The sequence below is a fragment of the Plectropomus leopardus genome, chromosome 7, assembly GCF_026936395.1.
Source record: "Plectropomus leopardus strain MGB_pleo_1.0 chromosome 7, ASM2693639v1, whole genome shotgun sequence".
Classification (NCBI taxonomy): Eukaryota; Metazoa; Chordata; class Actinopteri; order Perciformes; family Serranidae; genus Plectropomus; species Plectropomus leopardus.
Window position 1 is genome coordinate 497,501 of NC_142182.1, and position 22,643 is coordinate 520,143.

Below are 22,643 nucleotides of genomic sequence, written 5' to 3' on the forward strand. Positions count from 1 at the left end.
GTGACTCTGTGCATGATGGGAGTTTCTAGGATTTGACCTCTGTGAAAACATTATAATGTATTAGTTTAAATTTTTGTTGTTGATTTTTTTAAAAAATTGATGATATTGATGATTATTGATGTTTTTGTTGTTTTGTTTTTGTTTTTCTTTCAGCATTCTTTTTTGTTGTTTTTTTGTTAGTTAAACATTTGGCTTTTTTTTTCATTAAAATAATTCACAATATTTTGTCAATTAAAATTTTTGATGATTTTTAAAAACTTTTGTTCTTAAAAACTTTTTGTTTTTTTCTTTTAAAAAAGTTAGTATTTTTCTTTCCTGTAAAAAGCGATTGCCATAGTGTTCGTTTAAAATGTATAGTGCAAAAATAAAAATCACAAAAATTACACCATTTATCAGAGCCAAAAAATGAAACTGTAAAAACAGAAATTAATATAGGATTTTCAAATTATTTTAACTATTAAGATTTTAATCACACACATACACACACACACACACACACACACACACACACATCTATCTATCTATAGATTTCTAAATTTAATAATTTTGAATTGTTCGTAGACGGCAGTTTGGAGACAGAGAACATCCTGCTGTCAGAACCAGTACCTGAACTGGGCCACATGGAGTACCAGCTACTGAAACTCTTCATCCTGCTGTGAGTAACACACACACAAACACACACACACATTTAACCCCGTAGTGCCCGCTTTAATATCACACATGCTCGTATCACTCTGCACGTAAATTGTGCTTTTCAAACTCAAACTTTAAAAATATTCTGCATTAATATGATTTTCTGCTTTTGTTGAATTTATTTTTTTAACCAACATCAGTCCTAATTATAAATATCAAATATTCATTAATTTTCTGGATTATAACCCTTTAAATTCTAGGGTTTTGTTATGATGCCACTGTGATTTTAGATGAAAAAAACAACAACACAAAAACTGAATGATGTTGAGTGTCCTCCTCCTCAGTGTGTGAGTGTAGCTGCTGACAGTCTGGGATATGTCAGTGTGTGAGTGTAGCTGCTGACAGTCTGGGATATGTCAGTGTGTGAGTGTAGCTGCTGACAGTCTGGGATATGTCAGTGTGTGAGTGTAGCTGCTGACAGTCTGGGATATGTCAGTGTGTGAGTGTAGCTGCTGACAGTCTGGGATCTGTCAGTGATCAGCAGCTACATTGACTGTGACAGGTCACCTAGTGGAAATAGCATGTATTTCCTCCAGATGCCAAATATGGTCAAAATGACCTCATCAGGTGGAAAATAGTCAAAATGACAAATTCAGAGTCAAAAGCCCAGAATGACACCCAGAAATAATACAAGTCCTGTTTTTCTGCTCTGATGGCTGTGGGATCAAAAATGTCAGTTTGAATGGGTTTCAATGGAGCATTTTTGGACCTGAACAGTCTGAAGTTAACTATTTAGTTTCCACAGTGTATTTTAGACTTATTGTAGGAGCTGAGCTGCAAATTCACTGATTACACTCAAATACACAATCTGGACTACATTTAGGACACATGCATCAACACACACACAGTTATCACAACAGGAAGAAGAAAAGAGACTAAAATGAGACAAACAGTCACTAAAGGGTTAAAATATCATCACAAAGACATCCAGAATCCAAAAACTAACACAAAAACTTGCTCAAAATTAAACCTAGGAAAGGCCTAAAAAACTCCAAAACACCCAGACTGCAGACAGCAGCAGAAGCTGCATAAATATGACGTAAATATGATCCACATCAGCGGTTTTCTTAAATCTTCAGTGTTTTCCGGTTTGATCTGTGAAAACTGTAAACTGAAGTATACTTGATTGTTGTTCTGTGTTGCCACCTGCTGGCTGAATATTTTCACACAATAACATGAACTTTTAATTACGTTAACTTTTTTAAACATACTATATTAAGACCTTTATATATAGTTATCTAGACACATTATACAGGGGCTTTTTTCCCAGCATACTACTCTGTGATTTCTTTTTGTTATACTATAATTTGTTTGAACGTTTTTTGACATGTTTTATAATGATTTTTTATATTTTTTTATTTAACATACTATACTATGAATTTCCTTTTGTTTTTCATCAACCTTTTTTTATTTAGTATACTATAATTTTTTTTTGCGTTTTCAATTTATATTGCACTTAGTTTTAATTTTTATTTTTTTCAACACAGTGTACCATGGCTTTTTCAAATACTGTACTATGACGTTTTTTTCCTTAGTGTTCAAAGAAACATTATAGCAAAGAGAATTGAAAAAACTGCCAAAAACACCAAAATGTATCATGTCAAAAACAAAGGCAAAAACACCAAGGCTATACTATGGCAGAAAAATTTCAAAATTTAACATGTCCAAAAAACACATGAAAACCACTTAAAACAACGTGCAGAAACATTTAGAAGCAAAGAAAATTGCAAAAACCGCCAAAAACATCAACATATGTCATGTCGAAAGAAACGCCAAAAACACCAAGGCTATACTATGGCAAAAACTGTCAAAATTTAACATGTCCAAAAAACAAATGAAAACCACTTAAAATAGCGTGCAGAAACATTTAGAAGCAAAGACAATTGCAAAAACTGCCAAAAACACCAAAATATGTAAAGTCGAAAAAGTCGCCAAAAACAACAAGGTTATATTACGTTGAAAAAAACGCCAAAAACACCAAGGCTATACTATGGCGAAAAATGTCAAAATTTGGCATGTCCAAAAAACACCTGAAAACCACTTAAAGTAGCGTGCAGAAACATTTAGGAGCAAAGAGAATTGCAAAAAATGCCAAAAACAAGGCTATACTACGTTGAAAAAAACACCAAAAACACCAAGGCTATACTATGGTGAAAAATGTCAAAATTGAACATGTCCAAAAAACACATGAAAACCACTTAAAATAACGTGCAGAGACACGTCATAGCAAAGAGAATTGCAAAAACTGCCAAAAACACCAAAATATGTAAAATCAAAATAATCACCAAAAACACCAAGGCTATACTATGGCAAAAAATGTCAAAATTGAACATGTCCAAAAAACACATGAAAACCACTTAAAATAATGTGCCAAGACACGTCATAGCAAAGAGAATTGCAACAACTGCCAAGAACACCAAAATATGTCATGTCGAAAAAAATCGCCAAAAACACAGAAGCTATACTATAGCGAAAAATGTCAAAATTGAACATGTCCAAAAAACACCTGAAAACCACTTAAAACAGCGTGCAGAAACATTTAGAAGCAAAGAGAATCGCAAAAAACGCCAAAAACAACAAAATTTGACATGTAAAGAAAAACCGCCAAAAACACCAAGGCTATACTATGGCGAAAAATGTCAAAATTGAACATGTCCAAAAAACACCTGAAAACCACTTAAAATAGCGTGCCGAGACACGTCATAGCAAAGAGAATTGCAAAAACCGCCAAAAACATCAACATATGTCATGTCGAAAAACACGCCAAAAACACCAAGGCTATACTATGGCGAAAAATGTCAACATTTAACATGTCCAAAAAACACATGAAAACCACTTAAAATAACGTTCCGAGACACGTCATAGCAAAGAGAATTGCAAAAACTGCCAAAAACACCAAAATATGTCATGTCGAAAAAAATCGCCAAAAACACCAAGGCTATACTATGGCGAAAAAAATGCCAAAAACACCAAGGCTATACTATGGCGAAAAATGTCAAAATTGAACATGTCCAAAAAACACCTGAAAACCACTTAAAATAGCATGCAAAAACATTTAGGAGCAAAGACAATCACAAAAAATGCCAAAAACAACAAAATTTGACATGTAAAGAAAAACGCCAAAAACACCAAGGCTATACTATGGCGAAAAATATCAAAATTGAACATGTCCAAAAAACACCTGGAAACAACTTAAAATAGCTTGCCGAGACATTTAGAAGCAAAGAGAATTGCAAAAACTGCCAAGAACAACAAAATATGTTGTGTCGAAGAAAAACGCCAAAAACACCAAGGCTATACTATGGCGAAAAATGTCAACATTTAACATGTCCAAAAAAAACCCGGAAACAACTTAAAATAGCATGCCGAGACATTTAGAAGCAAAGAGGATTGCAAAAACTGCCAAAAACACCAAAATATGTCATGTCGAAAAAAATCGCTAAAAACACCAAGGCTATACTATGGCGAAAAATGTCAAAATTGAACATGTCCAAAAAACACATGAAAACCACTTAAAATAGCGTGCAGAAACATTTAGGAGCAAAGAGGATCGCAAAAAACGCCAAAAACAACAAAATTTGACATGTAAAGAAAAACCGCCAAAAACACCAAGGCTATACTATGGCGAAAAATGTCAACATTTAACATGTCCAAAAAACACCTGGAAACAACTTAAAATGGCGTGCCGACACATGTCATAGCAAAGAGAATTGCAAAAAAACGCCAAAAACATCAAAATATGTCATGTCGAAAGAAACACCAAAAACACCAAGGCTATACTATGGCGAAAAATGTCAACATTTAACATGTCCAAAAAACACCTGGAAACAACTTAAAATAGCATGCCGAGACATTTAGGAGCAAAGAGAATCACAAAAAATGCCAAAAACAACAAAATTTGACATGTAAAGAAAAACGCCAAAAACACCAAGGCTATACTATGGCGAAAAATGTATGTCCAAAAAACTCATGAAAACTACTTAAAATAGCGTACCAAGACACGTCATAGCAAAGAGAATTGCAAAAACTGCCAAGAACACCAAAATATGTCATGTCGAAAAAAATCACCAAAAACACCAAGGCTATACTATGGCGAAAAATGTCAAAATTGAACATGTCCAAAAAACACCTGAAAACCACTTAAAATAGCGTGCAGAAACATTTAGAAGCAAAGAGGATCGCAAAAAACGCCAAAAACAACAAAATTTGACATGTAAAGAAAAACCGCCAAAAACACCAAGGCTATACTATGGCGAAAAATGTCAACATTTAACATGTCCAAAAAACACCTGGAAACAACTTAAAATAGCATGCCGAGACATTTAGAAGCAAAGAGGATTGCAAAAACTGCCAAAAACACCAAAATATGTCATGTCGAAAAAAATCGCCAAAAACACCAAGGCTATACTATGGCGAAAAAAGTCAAAATTGAACATGTCCAAAAAACACATGAAAACCACTTAAAATGGCGTGCCAAGACACGTCATAGCAAAGAGAATTGCAAAAACTGCCAAGAACACCAAAATATGTCATGTCGAAAAAAATCACCAAAAACACCAAGGCTATACTATGGCGAAAAATGTCAAAATTGAACATGTCCAAAAAACACCTGAAAACCGCTTAAAATAGCGTGCAGAAACATTTAGAAGCAAATAGGTTCGCAAAAAACGCCAAAAACATCAAAATTTGACATGTAAAGAAAAACCGCCAAAAACACCAAGGCTATACTATGGCGAAAAATGTCAACATTTAACATGTCCAAAAAACACCTGGAAACAACTTAAAATGGCGTGCCGACACATGTCATAGCAACGAGAATTGCAAAAAAAACGCCAAAAACATCAAAATATGTCATGTCGAAAGAAACGCCAAAAACACCAAGGCTATACTATGGCGAAAAAAACGCCAAAAACACCAAGGCTATACTATGGCGAAAAAAGTCAAAATTTAACATGTCCAAAAAACACCTGAAAACCACTTAAAATAGCATGCAGAAACATTTAGGTGCAAAGAGAATCACAAAAAATGCCAAAAACAACAAAATTTGACATGTAAAGAAAAACGCCAAAAACACCAAGGTTATACTATGGCGAAAAAATGTCAAAAGTGAACATGTCCAAAAAACACCTGGAAACCACTTAAAATAGCGTGCAGAAACATTTAGAAGCAAAGAGAATTGCAAAAACGCCAAAAACAACAAAATTGGCAATGTAAAGAAAAACCGCCAAAAACACCAAGGCTATACTATGGCGAAAAATGTCAAAATTGAACATGTCCAAAAAACACCTGGAACCAACTTAAAATAGCGTGCCGAGGCATGTCATAGCAAAGAGAATTGCAAAAAAATGCCAAAACCATCAAAATATGTCATGTCGAAAGAAACGCCAAAAACACCAAGGCTATACTATGGCAAAAAATGTCAACATTTAACATGTCCAAAAAACGCATGAAAACCACTTAAATTAACGTTCCAAGACACGTCATAGCAAAGAGAATTGCAAAAACTGCCAAAAACACCAAAATATGTCATGTCGAAAAAAATCGCCAAAAACACCAAGGCTATACTATGGCGAAAAATGTCAACATTTAACATGTCCAAAAAACACCTGGAAACAACTTAAAATGGCGTGCTGACACATGTCATAGCAAAGAGAATTGCAAAAAAACGCCAAAAACATCAAAATATGTCATGTCGAAAGAAACGCCAAAAACACCAAGGCTATACTATGGCAAAAAATGTCAACATTTAACATGTCCAAAAAACGTATGAAAACCACTTAAATTAACGTTCTGAGACACGTCATAGCAAAGAGAATTGCAAAAACTGCCAAAAACACCAAAATATGTCATGTTGAAAAAAATCGCCAAAAACACCAAGGCTATACTATGGCGAAAAAAACGCCAAAAACACCAAGGCTATACTATGGCGAAAAATATCAACATTGAACATGTCCAAAAAACACCTGAAAACCACTTAAAATAGCGTGCAGAAACATTTAGGAGCAAAGAGAATCACAAAAAATGCCAAAAACAACAAAATTTGACATGTGAAAAAAAACGCCAAAAACACCAAGGCTATACTATGGCGAAAAATGTCAAAATTGAACATGTCCAAAAAACACCTAGAAACACCTTAAAATAGCGTGCCGAGGCATGTCATAGCAAAGAGAATTGCAAAAAAAAACGCCAAAACCATCAAAATATGTCATGTCGAAAGAAACGCCAAAAACACCAAGGCTATACTATGGCAAAAAATGTCAACATTTAACATGTTCAAAAAACGCATGAAAACCACTTAAATTAACGTTCCGAGACACGTCATAGCAAAGAGAATTGCAAAAATTGCCAAAAACACCAAAATATGTCATGTCGAAAAAAACGCCAAAAACACCAGGGCTATACTATGGCAAAAAATGTCAACATTTAACATGTCCAAAAAACGCATGAAAACCACTTAAATTAACGTTCCAAGACACGTCATAGCAAAGAGAATTGCAAAAACTGCCAAAAACACCAAAATATGTCATGTCGAAAAAAATCGCCAAAAACACCAAGGCTATACTATGGCGAAAAATGTCAAAATTGAACATGTCCAAAAACACCTGAAAACCACTTAAAATAGCGTGCAGAAACATTTAGAAGCAAAGAGGATCGCAAAAAACGCCAAAAACAACAAAATTTGACATGTAAAGAAAAACCGCCAAAAACACCAAGGCTATACTATGGCAAAAAATGTCAACATTTAACATGTCAAAAAAACGCATGAAAACCACTTAAATTAACGTTCCAAGACACGTCATAGCAAAGAGAATTGCAAAAACTGCCAAAAACACCAAAATATGTCATGTCGAAAAAAATCGCCAAAAACACCAAGGCTATACTATGGCGATAAATGTCAACATTTAACATGTCCAAAAAACACCTGGAAACAACTTAAAATGGCGTGCTGACACATGTCATAGCAAAGAGAATTGCAAAAAAACGCCAAAAACATCAAAATATGTCATGTCGAAAGAAACGCCAAAAACACCAAGGCTATACTATGGCAAAAAATGTCAACATTTAACATGTCCAAAAAACGTATGAAAACCACTTAAATTAACGTTCTGAGACACGTCATAGCAAAGAGAATTGCAAAAACTGCCAAAAACACCAAAATATGTCATGTCGAAAAAAATCGCCAAAAACACCAAGGCTATACTATGGCGAAAAAAGTCAAAATTGAACATGTCCAAAAAACACATGAAAACCACTTAAAATAGCGTGCCAAGACACGTCATAGCAAAGAGAATTGCAAAAACTGCCAAGAACACCAAAATATGTCATGTCGAAAAAAATCACCAAAAACACCAAGGCTATACTATGGCGAAAAATGTCAAAATTGAACATGTCCAAAAAACACCTGAAAACCACTTAAAATAGCGTGCAGAAACATTTAGAAGCAAAGAGGTTCGCAAAAAACGCCAAAAACATCAAAATTTGACATGTAAAGAAAAACCGCCAAAAACACCAAGGCTATACTATGGCGAAAAATGTCAACATTTAACATGTCCAAAAAACACCTGGAAACAACTTAAAATGGCGTGCCGACACATGTCATAGCAAAGAGAATTGCAAAAAAACGCCAAAAACATCAAAATATATCATGTCGAAAAAAATCGCCAAATACACCAAGGCTATACTATGGCGAAAAAAACGCCAAAAACACCAAGGCTATACTATGGCGAAAAAAGTCAAAATTTAACATGTCCAAAAAACACCTGAAAACCACTTAAAATAGCATGCAGAAACATTTAGGTGCAAAGAGAATTACAAAAAATGCCAAAAACAACAAAATTTGAAATGTAAAGAAAAACGCCAAAAACACCAAGGCTATACTATGGCGAAAAATGTCAAAAGTGAACATGTCCAAAAAACACCTGGAAACCACTTAAAATAGCGTGCAGAAACATTTAGAAGCAAAGAGAATCGCAAAAAACGCCAAAAACAACAAAATTTGACATGTGAAAAAAAACGCCAAAGACACCAAGGCTATACTATGGCGAAAAATGTCAACATTTAACATGTCCAAAAAACGCATGAAAACCACTTAAATTAACGTTCCAAGACACGTCATAGCAAAGAGAATTGCAAAAACTGCCAAAAACACCAAAATATGTAATGTCGAAAAATATCACCAAAAACACCAAGGCTATACTATGGCGAAAAATGTCAAAATTGAACATGTCCAAAAAACACCTGAAAACCACTTAAAATAGCGTGCAGAAACATTTAGAAGCAAAGAGGATCGCAAAAAACGCCAAAAACATCAAAATTTGACATGTAAAGAAAAACCGCCAAAAACACCAAGGCTATACTATGGCGAAAAATGTCAACATTTAACATGTCCAAAAAACACCTGGAAACAACTTAAAATGGCGTGCCGACACATGTCATAGCAAAGAGAATTGCAAAAAAACGCCAAAAACATCAAAATATGTCATGTCGAAAAAAATCGCCAAATACACCAAGGCTATACTATGGCGAAAAAAACGCCAAAAACACCAAGGCTATACTATGGCGAAAAAAGTCTAAATTTAACATGTCCAAAAAACACCTAAAAACCACTTAAAATAGCATGCAGAAACATTTAGGTGCAAAGAGAATCACAAAAAATGCCAAAAACAACAAAATTTGACATGTGAAAAAAAACGCCAAAGACACCAAGGCTATACTATGGCGAAAAATGTCAAAATTGAACATGTCCAAAAAACACCTGGAAACAACTTAAAATAGCGTGCCGAGGCATGTCATAGCAAAGAGAATTGCAAAAAAATGCCAAAACCATCAAAATATGTCATGTCGAAAGAAACGCCAAAAACACCAAGGCTATACTATGGCAAAAAATGTCAACATTTAACATGTCCAAAAAACGCATGAAAACCACTTAAATTAACGTTCCAAGACACGTCATAGCAAAGAGAATTGCAAAAACTGCCAAAAACACCAAAATATGTAATGTCGAAAAATATCGCCAAAAACACCAAGGCTATACTATGGCAAAAAATGTCAAAATTGAACATGTCCAAAAAACACCTGAAAACCACTTAAAATAGCGTGCAGAAACATTTAGAAGCAAAGAGGATCGCAAAAAAACGCCAAAAACAACAAAATTTGACATGTAAAGAAAAACCGCCAAAAACACCAAGGCTATACTATGGCGAAAAATGTCAACATTTAACATGTCCAAAAAAAACCTGAAAACAACTTAAAATGGCGTGCCGACACATGTCATAGCAACGAGAATTGCAAAAAAATGCCAAAAACATCAAAATATGTCATGTCGAAAGAAACGCCAAAAACACCAAGGCTATACTATGGCAAAAAATGTCAACATTTAACATGTCCAAAAAACGTATGAAAACCACTTAAATTAACGTTCTGAGACACGTCATAGCAAAGAGAATTGCAAAAACTGCCAAAAACACCAAAATATGTCATGTCGAAAAAAATCGCCAAAAACACCAAGGCTATACTATGGCGAAAAAAACGCCAAAAACACCAAGGCTATACTATGGCGAAAAAACCGCCAAAAACACCAAGGCTATACTATGGCGAAAAATGTCAACATTTAACATGTCCAAAAAACACCTGGAAACAACTTAAAATGGCGTGCCGACACATGTCATACTAACGAGAATTGCAAAAAAACGCCAAAAACATCAAAATATGTCATGTCGAAAGAAACGCCAAAAACACCAAGGCTATACTATGGCAAAAAATGTCAACATTTAACATGTCCAAAAAACGTATGAAAACCACTTAAATTAACGTTCTGAGACACGTCATAGCAAAGAGAATTGCAAAAACTGCCAAAAACACCAAAATATGTCATGTCGAAAAAAATCGCCAAAAACACCAAGGCTATACTATGATGAAAAAACGCCAAAAACACCAAGGCTATACTATGGCGAAAAAACCGCCAAAAACACCAAGGCTATACTATGGCGAAAAATGTCAAAATTGAACATGTCCAAAAAACACCTGGAAACAACTTAAAATAGCGTGCCGAGGCATGTCATAGCAACGAGAATTGCAAAAAAACGCCAAACCATCAAAATATGTCATGTCGAAAGAAACGCCAAAAACACCAAGGCTATACTATGGCAAAAAATGTCAACATTTAACATGTTCAAAAAACGCATGAAAACCACTTAAATTAACGTTCCAAGACACGTCATAGCAAAGAGAATTGCAAAAATTGCCAAAAACACCAAAATATGTCATGTCGAAAAAAACGCCAAAAACACCAAGGCTATACTATGGCAAAAAATGTCAACATTTAACATGTCCAAAAAACGCATGAAAACCACTTAAATTAACGTTCCAAGACACGTCATAGCAAAGAGAATTGCAAAAACTGCCAAAAACACCAAAATATGTCATGTCAAAAAAAATCGCCAAAAACACCAAGGCTATACTATGGTAAAAAACGCCAAAACACCAAGGCTATACTATGGCGAAAAAAGTCAAAATTTAACATGTCCAAAAAACGCATGAAAACCACTTAAATTAACGTTCCAAGACACGTCATAGCAAAGAGAATTGCAAAAACTGCCAAAAACACCAAAATATGTCATGTCGAAAAAAATCGCCAAAAACACCAAGGCTATACTATGGCGAAAGAAACGCCAAAAACACCAAGGCTATACTATGGCGTAAAAAGTCAAAATTTAACATGTAAAAAAAACACCTGAAAACCACTTAAAATAGCATGCAGAAACATTTAGGAGCAACGAGAATCGCAAAAAATGCCAAAAACAACAAAATTTGACATGTAAGGAAAAACGCCAAAAACACCAAGGCTATACTATGGCGAAAAATGTCAAAATTGAACATGTCCAAAAAACACCTGGAAACAACTTCAAATAGCGTGCCGAGACATTTAGAAGCAAAGAGGATTGCAAAAACTGCCAAAAACACCAAAATATGTTGTGTCGAAAAAAACGCCAAAAACACCAAGGCTATACTATGGCGAAAAATGTCAAAAGTGAACATGTCCAAAAAACACCTGGAACCAACTTAAAATAGCGTGCCGAGGCATGTCATAGCAAAGAGAATTGCAAAAAAATGCCAAAACCATCAAAATATGTCATGTCGAAAGAAACGCCAAAAACACCAAGGCTATACTATGGCAAAAAATGTCAACATTTAACATGTCCAAAAAACGCATGAAAACCACTTAAATTAACGTTCCGAGACACGTCATAGCAAAAAGAATTGCAAAAACTGCCAAAAACACCAAAATATGTCATGTCGAAAAAAATCGCCAAAAACACCAAGGCTATACTATGGCGAAAAAAACGCCAAAAACACCAAGGCTATACTATGGCGAAAAAAGTCAAAATTTAACATGTCCAAAAAACGCATGAAAACCACTTAAATTAACGTTCCAAGACACGTCATAGCAAAGAGAATTGCAAAAACTGCCAAAAACACCAAAATATGTCATGTCGAAAAAAATCGCCAAAAACACCAAGGCTATACTATGGCGAAAGAAACGCCAAAAACACCAAGGCTATACTATGGCGTAAAAAGTCAAAATTTAACATGTAAAAAAAACACCTGAAAACCACTTAAAATAGCATGCAGAAACATTTAGGAGCAACGAGAATCGCAAAAAATGCCAAAAACAACAAAATTTGACATGTAAGGAAAAACGCCAAAAACACCAAGGCTATACTATGGCGAAAAATGTCAAAATTGAACATGTCCAAAAAACACCTGGAAACAACTTCAAATAGCGTGCCGAGACATTTAGAAGCAAAGAGGATTGCAAAACTGCCAAAACACCAAAATATGTTGTGTCGAAAAAAACGTCAAAAACACCAAGGCTATACTATGGCGAAAAATGTCAAAAGTGAACATGTCCAAAAAACACCTGAAAACCACTTAAAATAGCGTGCAGAAACATTTAGAAGCAAAGAGAATCGCAAAAAACGCCAAAAACAACAAAATTTGACATGTGAAAAAAAACGCCAAAGACACCAAGGCTATACTATGGCGAAAAATGTCAAAATTGAACATGTCCAAAAAACACCTGGAACCAACTTAAAATAGCGTGCCGAGGCATGTCATAGCAAAGAGAATTGCAAAAAAATGCCAAAACCATCAAAATATGTCATGTCGAAAGAAACGCCAAAAACACCAAGGCTATACTATGGCAAAAAATGTCAACATTTAACATGTCCAAAAAACGCATGAAAACCACTTAAATTAACGTTCCAAGACACGTCATAGCAAAGAGAATTGCAAAAACTGCCAAAAACACCAAAATATGTCATGTCGAAAAAAATCGCCAAAAACACCAAGGCTATACTATGGCGAAAAATGTCAAAATTGAACATGTCCAAAAAACACCTGAAAACCACTTAAAATAGCGTGCAGAAACATTTAGAAGCAAAGAGGATCGCAAAAAACGCCAAAAACAACAAAATTTGACATGTAAAGAAAAACCGCCAAAAACACCAAGGCTATACTATGGCAAAAAATGTCAACATTTAACATGTCCAAAAAACGCATGAAAACCACTTAAATTAACGTTCCGAGACACGTCATAGCAAAGAGAATTGCAAAAATTGCCAAAAACACCAAAATATGTCATGTCGAAAAAAATCGCCAAAAACACCAAGGCTATACTATGGCGAAAAAAACGCCAAAAACACCAAGGCTATACTATGGCAAAAAATGTCAACATTTAACATGTCCAAAAAATGCATGAAAACCACTTAAATTAACGTTCCAAGACACGTCATAGCAAAGAGAATTGCAAAAACTGCCAAAAACACCAAAATATGTCATGTCGAAAAAAATCGCCAAAAACACCAAGGCTATACTATGGCGAAAGAAACGCCAAAAACACCAAGGCTATACTATGGCGAAAAAAGTCAAAATTTAACATGTCAAAAAAACACCTGAAAACCACTTAAATTAACGTTCCAAGACACGTCATAGCAAAGAGAATTGCAAAACTGCCAAAAACACCAAAATATGTCATGTCGAAAAAAATCGCCAAAAACACCAAGGCTATACTATGGCGAAAGAAACGCCAAAAACACCAAGGCTATACTATGGCGTAAAAAGTCAAAATTTAACATGTAAAAAAAACACCTGAAAACCACTTAAAATAGCATGCAGAAACATTTAGGAGCAACGAGAATCGCAAAAAATGCCAAAAACAACAAAATTTGACATGTAAGGAAAAACGCCAAAAACACCAAGGCTATACTATGGCGAAAAATGTCAAAATTGAACATGTCCAAAAAACACCTGGAAACAACTTCAAATAGCGTGCCGAGACATTTAGAAGCAAAGAGGATTGCAAAAACTGCCAAAAACACCAAAATATGTTGTGTCGAAAAAAACGCCAAAAACACCAAGGCTATACTATGGCGAAAAATGTCAAAAGTGAACATGTCCAAAAAACACCTGAAAACCACTTAAAATAGCGTGCAGAAACATTTAGAAGCAAAGAGAATCGCAAAAAACGCCAAAAACAACAAAATTTGACATGTGAAAAAAAACGCCAAAGACACCAAGGCTATACTATGGCGAAAAATGTCAAAATTGAACATGTCCAAAAAACACCTGGAACCAACTTAAAATAGCGTGCCGAGGCATGTCATAGCAAAGAGAATTGCAAAAATGCCAAAACCATCAAAATATGTCATGTCGAAAGAAACGCCAAAACACCAAGGCTATACTATGGCAAAAAATGTCAACATTTAACATGTCCAAAAAACGCATGAAAACCACTTAAATTAACGTTCCAAGACACGTCATAGCAAAGAGAATTGCAAAAACTGCCAAAAACACCAAAATATGTCATGTCGAAAAAAATCGCCAAAAACACCAAGGCTATACTATGGCGAAAAATGTCAAAATTGAACATGTCCAAAAAACACCTGAAAACCACTTAAAATAGCGTGCAGAAACATTTAGAAGCAAAGAGGATCGCAAAAAACGCCAAAAACAACAAAATTTGACATGTAAAGAAAAACCGCCAAAAACACCAAGGCTATACTATGGCAAAAAATGTCAACATTTAACATGTCCAAAAAACGCATGAAAACCACTTAAATTAACGTTCCGAGACACGTCATAGCAAAGAGAATTGCAAAAATTGCCAAAAACACCAAAATATGTCATGTCGAAAAAAATCGCCAAAAACACCAAGGCTATACTATGGCGAAAAAAACGCCAAAAACACCAAGGCTATACTATGGCAAAAAATGTCAACATTTAACATGTCCAAAAAATGCATGAAAACCACTTAAATTAACGTTCCAAGACACGTCATAGCAAAGAGAATTGCAAAAACTGCCAAAAACACCAAAATATGTCATGTCGAAAAAAATCGCCAAAAACACCAAGGCTATACTATGGCGAAAGAAACGCCAAAAACACCAAGGCTATACTATGGCGAAAAAAGTCAAAATTTAACATGTCAAAAAAACACCTGAAAACCACTTAAATTAACGTTCCAAGACACGTCATAGCAAAGAGAATTGCAAAAACTGCCAAAAACACCAAAATATGTCATGTCGAAAAAAATCGCCAAAAACACCAAGGCTATACTATGGCGAAAAAAACGCCAAAAACACCAAGGCTATACTATGGCGAAAAAAAGTCAAAATTGAACATGTCCAAAAAACACATGAAAACCACTTAAATTAACGTTCCAAGACACGTCATAGCAAAGAGAATTGCAAAAAATGCCAAAAACAACAAAATTTGACATGTAAAGAAAAACCGCCAAAAACACCAAGGCTATACTATGGCGAAAAATGTCAACATTGAACATGTCCAAAAAACACCTGGAAACAACTTAAAATAGCGTGCCGAGGCATGTCATAGCAAAGAGAATTGCAAAAAAACGCCAAAAACATCAAAATATGTCATGTCGAAAGAAACGCCAAAAACACCAAGGCTATACTATGGCAAAAAATGTCAACATTTAACATGTCCAAAAAACGCATGAAAACCACTTAAATTAACGTTCCGAGACACGTCATAGCAAAGAGAATTGCAAAAATTGCCAAAAACACCAAAATATGTCATGTCGAAAAAAACGCCAAAAACACCAAGGCTATACTATGGCAAAAAATGTCAACATTTAACATCTCCAAAAAACGCATGAAAACCACTTAAATTAACGTTCTGAGACACGTCATAGCAACGAGAATTGCAAAAACTGCCAAAAACACCAAAATATGTCATGTCGAAAAAAATCGCCAAAAACACCAAGGCTATACTATGGTGAAAAAAATGCCAAAAACACCAAGGCTATACTATGGCGAAAAAAGTCAAAATTTAACATGTCCAAAAAACACCTGAAAACCACTTAAAATAGCATGCAGAAACATTTAGGTGCAAAGAGAATCACAAAAAATGCCAAAAACAACAAAATTTGACATGTAAAGAAAAACGCCAAAAACACCAAGGCTATACTATGGCGAAAAATGTCAAAATTGAACATGTCCAAAAAACACCTGGAAACCACTTAAATTAATGTTCCAAGACACGTCATAGCAAAGAGAATTGCAAAAACTGCCAAAAACACCAAAATATGTCATGTCGAAAAAAATCGCCAAAAACACCAAGGCTATACTATGAAAAAAAACGCCAAAACACCAAGGCTATACTATGGCGAAAAAAAGTCAAAATTGAACATGTCCAAAAAACACATGAAAACCACTTAAATTAACGTTCCAAGACACGTCATAGCAAAGAGAATTGCAAAAAATGCCAAAAACAACAAAATTTGACATGTAAAGAAAAACCGCCAAAAACACCAAGGCTATACTATGGCGAAAAATGTCAACATTGAACATGTCCAAAAAACACCTGGAAACAACTTAAAATAGCGTGCCGAGGCATGTCATAGCAAAGAGAATTGCAAAAAAACGCCAAAAACATCAAAATATGTCATGTCGAAAGAAACGCCAAAAACACCAAGGCTATACTATGGCAAAAAATGTCAACATTTAACATGTCCAAAAAAACGCATGAAAACCACTTAAATTAACGTTCCGAGACACGTCATAGCAAAGAGAATTGCAAAAATTGCCAAAAACACCAAAATATGTCATGTCGAAAAAAACGCCAAAAACACCAAGGCTATACTATGGCAAAAAATGTCAACATTTAACATCTCCAAAAAATGCATGAAAACCGCTTAAATTAACGTTCTGAGACACGTCATAGCAACGAGAATTGCAAAAACTGCCAAAACACCAAAATATGTCATGTCGAAAAAATCGCCAAAAACACCAAGGCTATACTATGGTGAAAAAACGCCAAAACACCAAGGCTATACTATGGCGAAAAAGTCAAAATTTAACATGTCCAAAAAACACCTGAAAACCACTTAAAATAGCATGCAGAAACATTTAGGTGCAAAGAGAATCACAAAAAATGCCAAAAACAACAAAATTTGACATGTAAAGAAAAACGCCAAAAACACCAAGGCTATACTATGGCGAAAAATGTCAAAATTGAACATGTCCAAAAAACACCTGGAAACAACTTCAAATAGCGTGCCGAGACATTTAGAAGCAAAGAGGATTGCAAAAACTGCCAAAAACACCAAAATATGTCATGTCGAAAAAAATCGCCAAAAACACCAAGGCTATACTATGGCGAAAAATGTCAAAATTGAACATGTCCAAAAAACACCTGAAAACCACTTAAAATAGCGTGCAGAAACATTTAGAAGCAAAGAGGATCGCAAAAAACGCCAAAAACAACAAAATTTGACATGTAAAGAAAAACCGCCAAAAACACCAAGGCTATACTATGGCAAAAAATGTCAACATTTAACATGTCCAAAAAACGCATGAAAACCACTTAAATTAACGTTCGAGACACGCCATAGCAAAGAGAATTGCAAAATTGCCAAAAACACCAAAATATGTCATGTCGAAAAAATCGCCAAAAACACCAAGGCTATACTATGGCGAAAAAAAACGCCAAAAACACCAAGGCTATACTATGGCAAAAATGTCAACATTTAACATGTCCAAAAACGCATGAAAACCACTTCTAAATTAACGTTCCAAGACACGTCATAGCAAAGAGAATTGCAAAAACTGCCAAAAACACCAAAATAGGTCATGTCGAAAAAAATCGCCAAAAACACCAAGGCTATACTATGGCGAAAGAAACGCCAAAAACACCAAGGCTATACTATGGCGAAAAAAGCCAAAATTTAACATGTCAAAAAACACCTGAAAACCACTTAAATTAACGCTCCAAGACACGCCATAGCAAAGAGAATTGCAAAAACTGCCAAAACACCAAAATATGTCATGTCGAAAAAATCGCCAAAAACACCAAGGCTATACTATGGCGAAAAAAACGCCAAAAACACCAAGGCTATACTATGGCGAAAAAAGTCAAAATTGAACATGTCCAAAAAACACATGAAAACCACTTAAATTAACGTTCCAAGACACGTCATAGCAAAGAGAATTGCAAAAAATGCCAAAAACAACAAAATTTGACATGTAAAGAAAAACCGCCAAAAACACCAAGGCTATACTATGGCGAAAAATGTCAACATTGAACATGTCCAAAAAACACCTGGAAACAACTTAAAATAGCGTGCCGAGGCATGTCATAGCAAAGAGAATTGCAAAAACGCCAAAACATCAAAATATGTCATGTCGAAAGAAACGCCAAAAACACCAAGGCTATACTATGGCAAAAAATGTCAACATTTAACATGTCCAAAAAACGCATGAAAACCACTTAAATTAACGTTCCGAGACACGTCATAGCAAAGAGAATTGCAAAAAAACGCCAAAAACATCAAAATATGTCATGTCGAAAAAAACGCCAAAAACACCAAGGCTATACTATGGCAAAAAATGTCAACATTTAACATCTCCAAAAAACGCATGAAAACCACTTAAATTAACGTTCTGAGACACGTCATAGCAACGAGAATTGCAAAAACTGCCAAAAACACCAAAATATGTCATGTCGAAAAAAATCGCCAAAAACACCAAGGCTATACTATGGTGAAAAAAATGCCAAAAACACCAAGGCTATACTATGGCGAAAAAAGTCAAAATTTAACATGTCCAAAAAACACCTGAAAACCACTTAAAATAGCATGCAGAAACATTTAGGTGCAAAGAGAATCACAAAAAAATGCCAAAAACAACAAAATTTGACATGTAAAGAAAAACGCCAAAAACACCAAGGCTATACTATGGCGAAAAATGTCAAAATTGAACATGTCCAAAAAACACCTGGAAACCACTTAAATTAATGTTCCAAGACACGTCATAGCAAAGAGAATTGCAAAAACTGCCAAAAACACCAAAATATGTCATGTCGAAAAAAATCGCCAAAAACACCAAGGCTATACTATGGCGAAAAAAACGCCAAAAACACCAAGGCTATACTATGGCGAAAAAAGTCAAAATTGAACATGTCCAAAAAACACATGAAAACCACTTAAATTAACGTTCCAAGACACGTCATAGCAAAGAGAATTGCAAAAAATGCCAAAAACAACAAAATTTGACATGTAAAGAAAAACCGCCAAAACACCAAGGCTATACTATGGCGAAAAATGTCAACATTGAACATGTCCAAAAAACACCTGGAAACAACTTAAAATAGCGTGCCGAGGCATGTCATAGCAAAGAGAATTGCAAAAAAACGCCAAAAACATCAAAATATGTCATGTCGAAAGAAACGCCAAAAACACCAAGGCTATACTATGGCAAAAAATGTCAACATTTAACATGTCCAAAAAAACGCATGAAAACCACTTAAATTAACGTTCCGAGACACGTCATAGCAAAGAGAATTGCAAAAATTGCCAAAAACACCAAAATATGTCATGTCGAAAAAAACGCCAAAAACACCAAGGCTATACTATGGCAAAAAATGTCAACATTTAACATCTCCAAAAAACGCATGAAAACCACTTAAATTAACGTTCTGAGACACGTCATAGCAACGAGAATTGCAAAAACTGCCAAAAACACCAAAATATGTCATGTCGAAAAAAATCGCCAAAAACACCAAGGCTATACTATGGTGAAAAAAACGCCAAAAACACCAAGGCTATACTATGGCGAAAAAAGTCAAAATTTAACATGTCCAAAAAACACCTGAAAACCACTTAAAATAGCATGCAGAAACATTTAGGTGCAAAGAGAATCACAAAAAATGCCAAAAACAACAAAATTTGACATGTAAAGAAAAACGCCAAAAACACCAAGGCTATACTATGGCGAAAAATGTCAAAATTGAACATGTCCAAAAAACACCTGGAAACAACTTAAAATAGCGTGCCGAGACATTTAGAAGCAAAGAGGATTGCAAAAACTGCCAAAAACACCAAAATATGTTGTGTCGAAAAAAACGCCAAAAACACCAAGGCTATACTATGGCGAAAAAAACGCAAAAAACACCAAGGCTATACTATGGCGAAAAATATCAACATTGAACATGTCCAAAAAACACCTGAAAACCACTTAAAATAGCGTGCAGAAACATTTAGGAGTAAAGAGAATCACAAAAAATGCCAAAAACAACAAAATTTGACATGTAAACAAAAACGCCAAAAACACCAAGGCTATACTATGGCGAAAAATGTCAAAAGTGAACATGTCCAAAAAACACCTGGAAACCACTTAAAATAGCGTGCCGAGGCATGTCATAGCAAAGAGAATTGCAAAAAAATGCCAAAACCATCAAAATATGTCATGTCGAAAGAAACGCCAAAAACACCAAGGCTATACTATGGCAAAAAATGTCAACATTTAACATGTCCAAAAAACGCATGAAAACCACTTAAATTAACGTTCCAAGACACGTCATAGCAAAGAGAATTGCCAAAACTGCCAAAAACACCAAAATAGGTCATGTCGAAAAAAATCGCCAAAAACACCAAGGCTATACTATGGCGAAAAATGTCAAAATTGAACATGTCCAAAAAACACCTGAAAACCACTTAAAATAGCGTGCAGAATCATTTAGAAGCAAAGAGGATCGCAAAAAATGCCAAAAACAACAAAATTTGACATGTAAAGAAAAACCGCCAAAAACACCAAGGCTATACTATGGCAAAAAATGTCAACATTTAACATGTCCAAAAAACGCATGAAAACCACTTAAATTAACGTTCCAAGACACGTCATAGCAAAGAGAATTGCAAAAACTGCCAAAAACACCAAAATATGTCATGTCGAAAAAAATCGCCAAAAACACCAAGGCTATACTATGGCGAAATAAACGCCAAAAACACCAAGGCTATACTATGGCGAAAAAAGTCAAAATTTAACATGTCCAAAAAACGCATGAAAACCACTTAAATTAACGTTCCGAGACACGTCATAGCAAAGAGAATTGCAAAAACTGCCAAAAACACCAAAATATGTCATGTCGAAAAAAATCGCCAAAAACACCAAGGCTATACTATGGCGAAAAAAACGCCAAAAACACCAAGGCTATACTATGGCGAAAAAAGTCAACATTTAACATGTCAAAAAAACACCTGAAAACCACTTAAAATAGCATGCAGAAACATTTAGGAGCAACGAGAATCGCAAAAAATGCCAAAAACAACAAAATTTGACATGTAAAGAAAAACGCCAAAAACACCAAGGCTATACTATGGCGAAAAAAGTCAAAATTGAACATGTCCAAAAAACACATGAAAACCACTTAAAATAACGTGCCAAGACACGTCATAGCAAAGAGAATTGCAAAAACTGCCAAGAACACCAAAATGTGTCATGTCGAAAAAAATCGCCAAAAACACCAAGGCTATACTATGGCGAAAAATGTCAAAATTGAACATGTCCAAAAAACACCTGAAAACCACTTAAAATAGCGTGCAGAAACATTTAGAAGCAAAGAGGATCGCAAAAAACGCCAAAAACAACAAAATTTGACATGTAAAGAAAAACCGCCAAAAACACCAAGGCTATACTATGGCGAAAAATGTCAACATTGAACATGTCCAAAAAACACCTGGAAACAACTTAAAATAGCGTGCCGAGGCATGTCATAGCAAAGAGAATTGCAAAAAAACGCCAAAAACATCAAAATATGTCATGTCGAAAGAAACGCCAAAAACACCAAGGCTATACTATGGCAAAAAATGTCAACATTTAACATGTCCAAAAAACGCATGAAAACCACTTAAATTAACGTTCCGAGACACGTCATAGCAAAGAGAATTGCAAAAATTGCCAAAAACACCAAAATATGTCATGTCGAAAAAAACGCCAAAAACACCAAGGCTATACTATGGCAAAAAATGTCAACATTTAACATGTCCAAAAAACGCATGAAAACCACTTAAATTAACGTTCTGAGACACGTCATAGCAACGAGAATTGCAAAAACTGCCAAAAACACCAAAATATGTCATGTCGAAAAAAATCGCCAAAAACACCAAGGCTATACTATGGCGAAAAATGTCAAAATTGAACATGTCCAAAAAACACCTGAAAACCACTTAAAATAGCGTGCAGAAACATTTAGAAGCAAAGAGGATCGCAAAAAACCCCAAAAACAACAAAATTTGACATGTAAAGAAAAACCGCCAAAAACACCAAGGCTATACTATGGCGAAAAATGTCAACATTGAACATGTCCAAAAAACACCTGGAAACAACTTAAAATAGCGTGCCGAGGCATGTCATAGCAAAGAGAATTGCAAAAAAACGCCAAAAACATCAAAATATGTCATGTCGAAAGAAACGCCAAAAACACCAAGGCTATACTATGGCAAAAAAAACCGCCAAAAACACCAAGGCTATACTATGGCGAAAAAAGTCAAAATTTAACATGTCAAAAAAACACCTGAAAACCACTTAAAATAGCATGCAGAAACATTTAGGAGCAACGAGAATCGCAAAAAATGCCAAAAACAACAAAAT

The 22,643-nt window shown here is 34.9% G+C and overlaps 1 protein-coding gene across 2 annotated transcripts in view; it reads left to right on the forward strand.

Annotated features, from left to right (window-relative positions):
• The window catches only part of gramd2ab (GRAM domain containing 2Ab), a 56,217-nt gene that overhangs the window by 24,840 nt on the left and 8,734 nt on the right, over positions 1-22,643 (forward strand). For both annotated transcript variants that reach the window (XM_088079502.1, XM_088079503.1), the window contains exon 10: positions 562-655. In XM_088079502.1, coding sequence (XP_087935628.1) covers positions 562-655 — 94 coding nt within the window. The remainder of the gene's footprint in view (positions 1-561; positions 656-22,643) is intronic.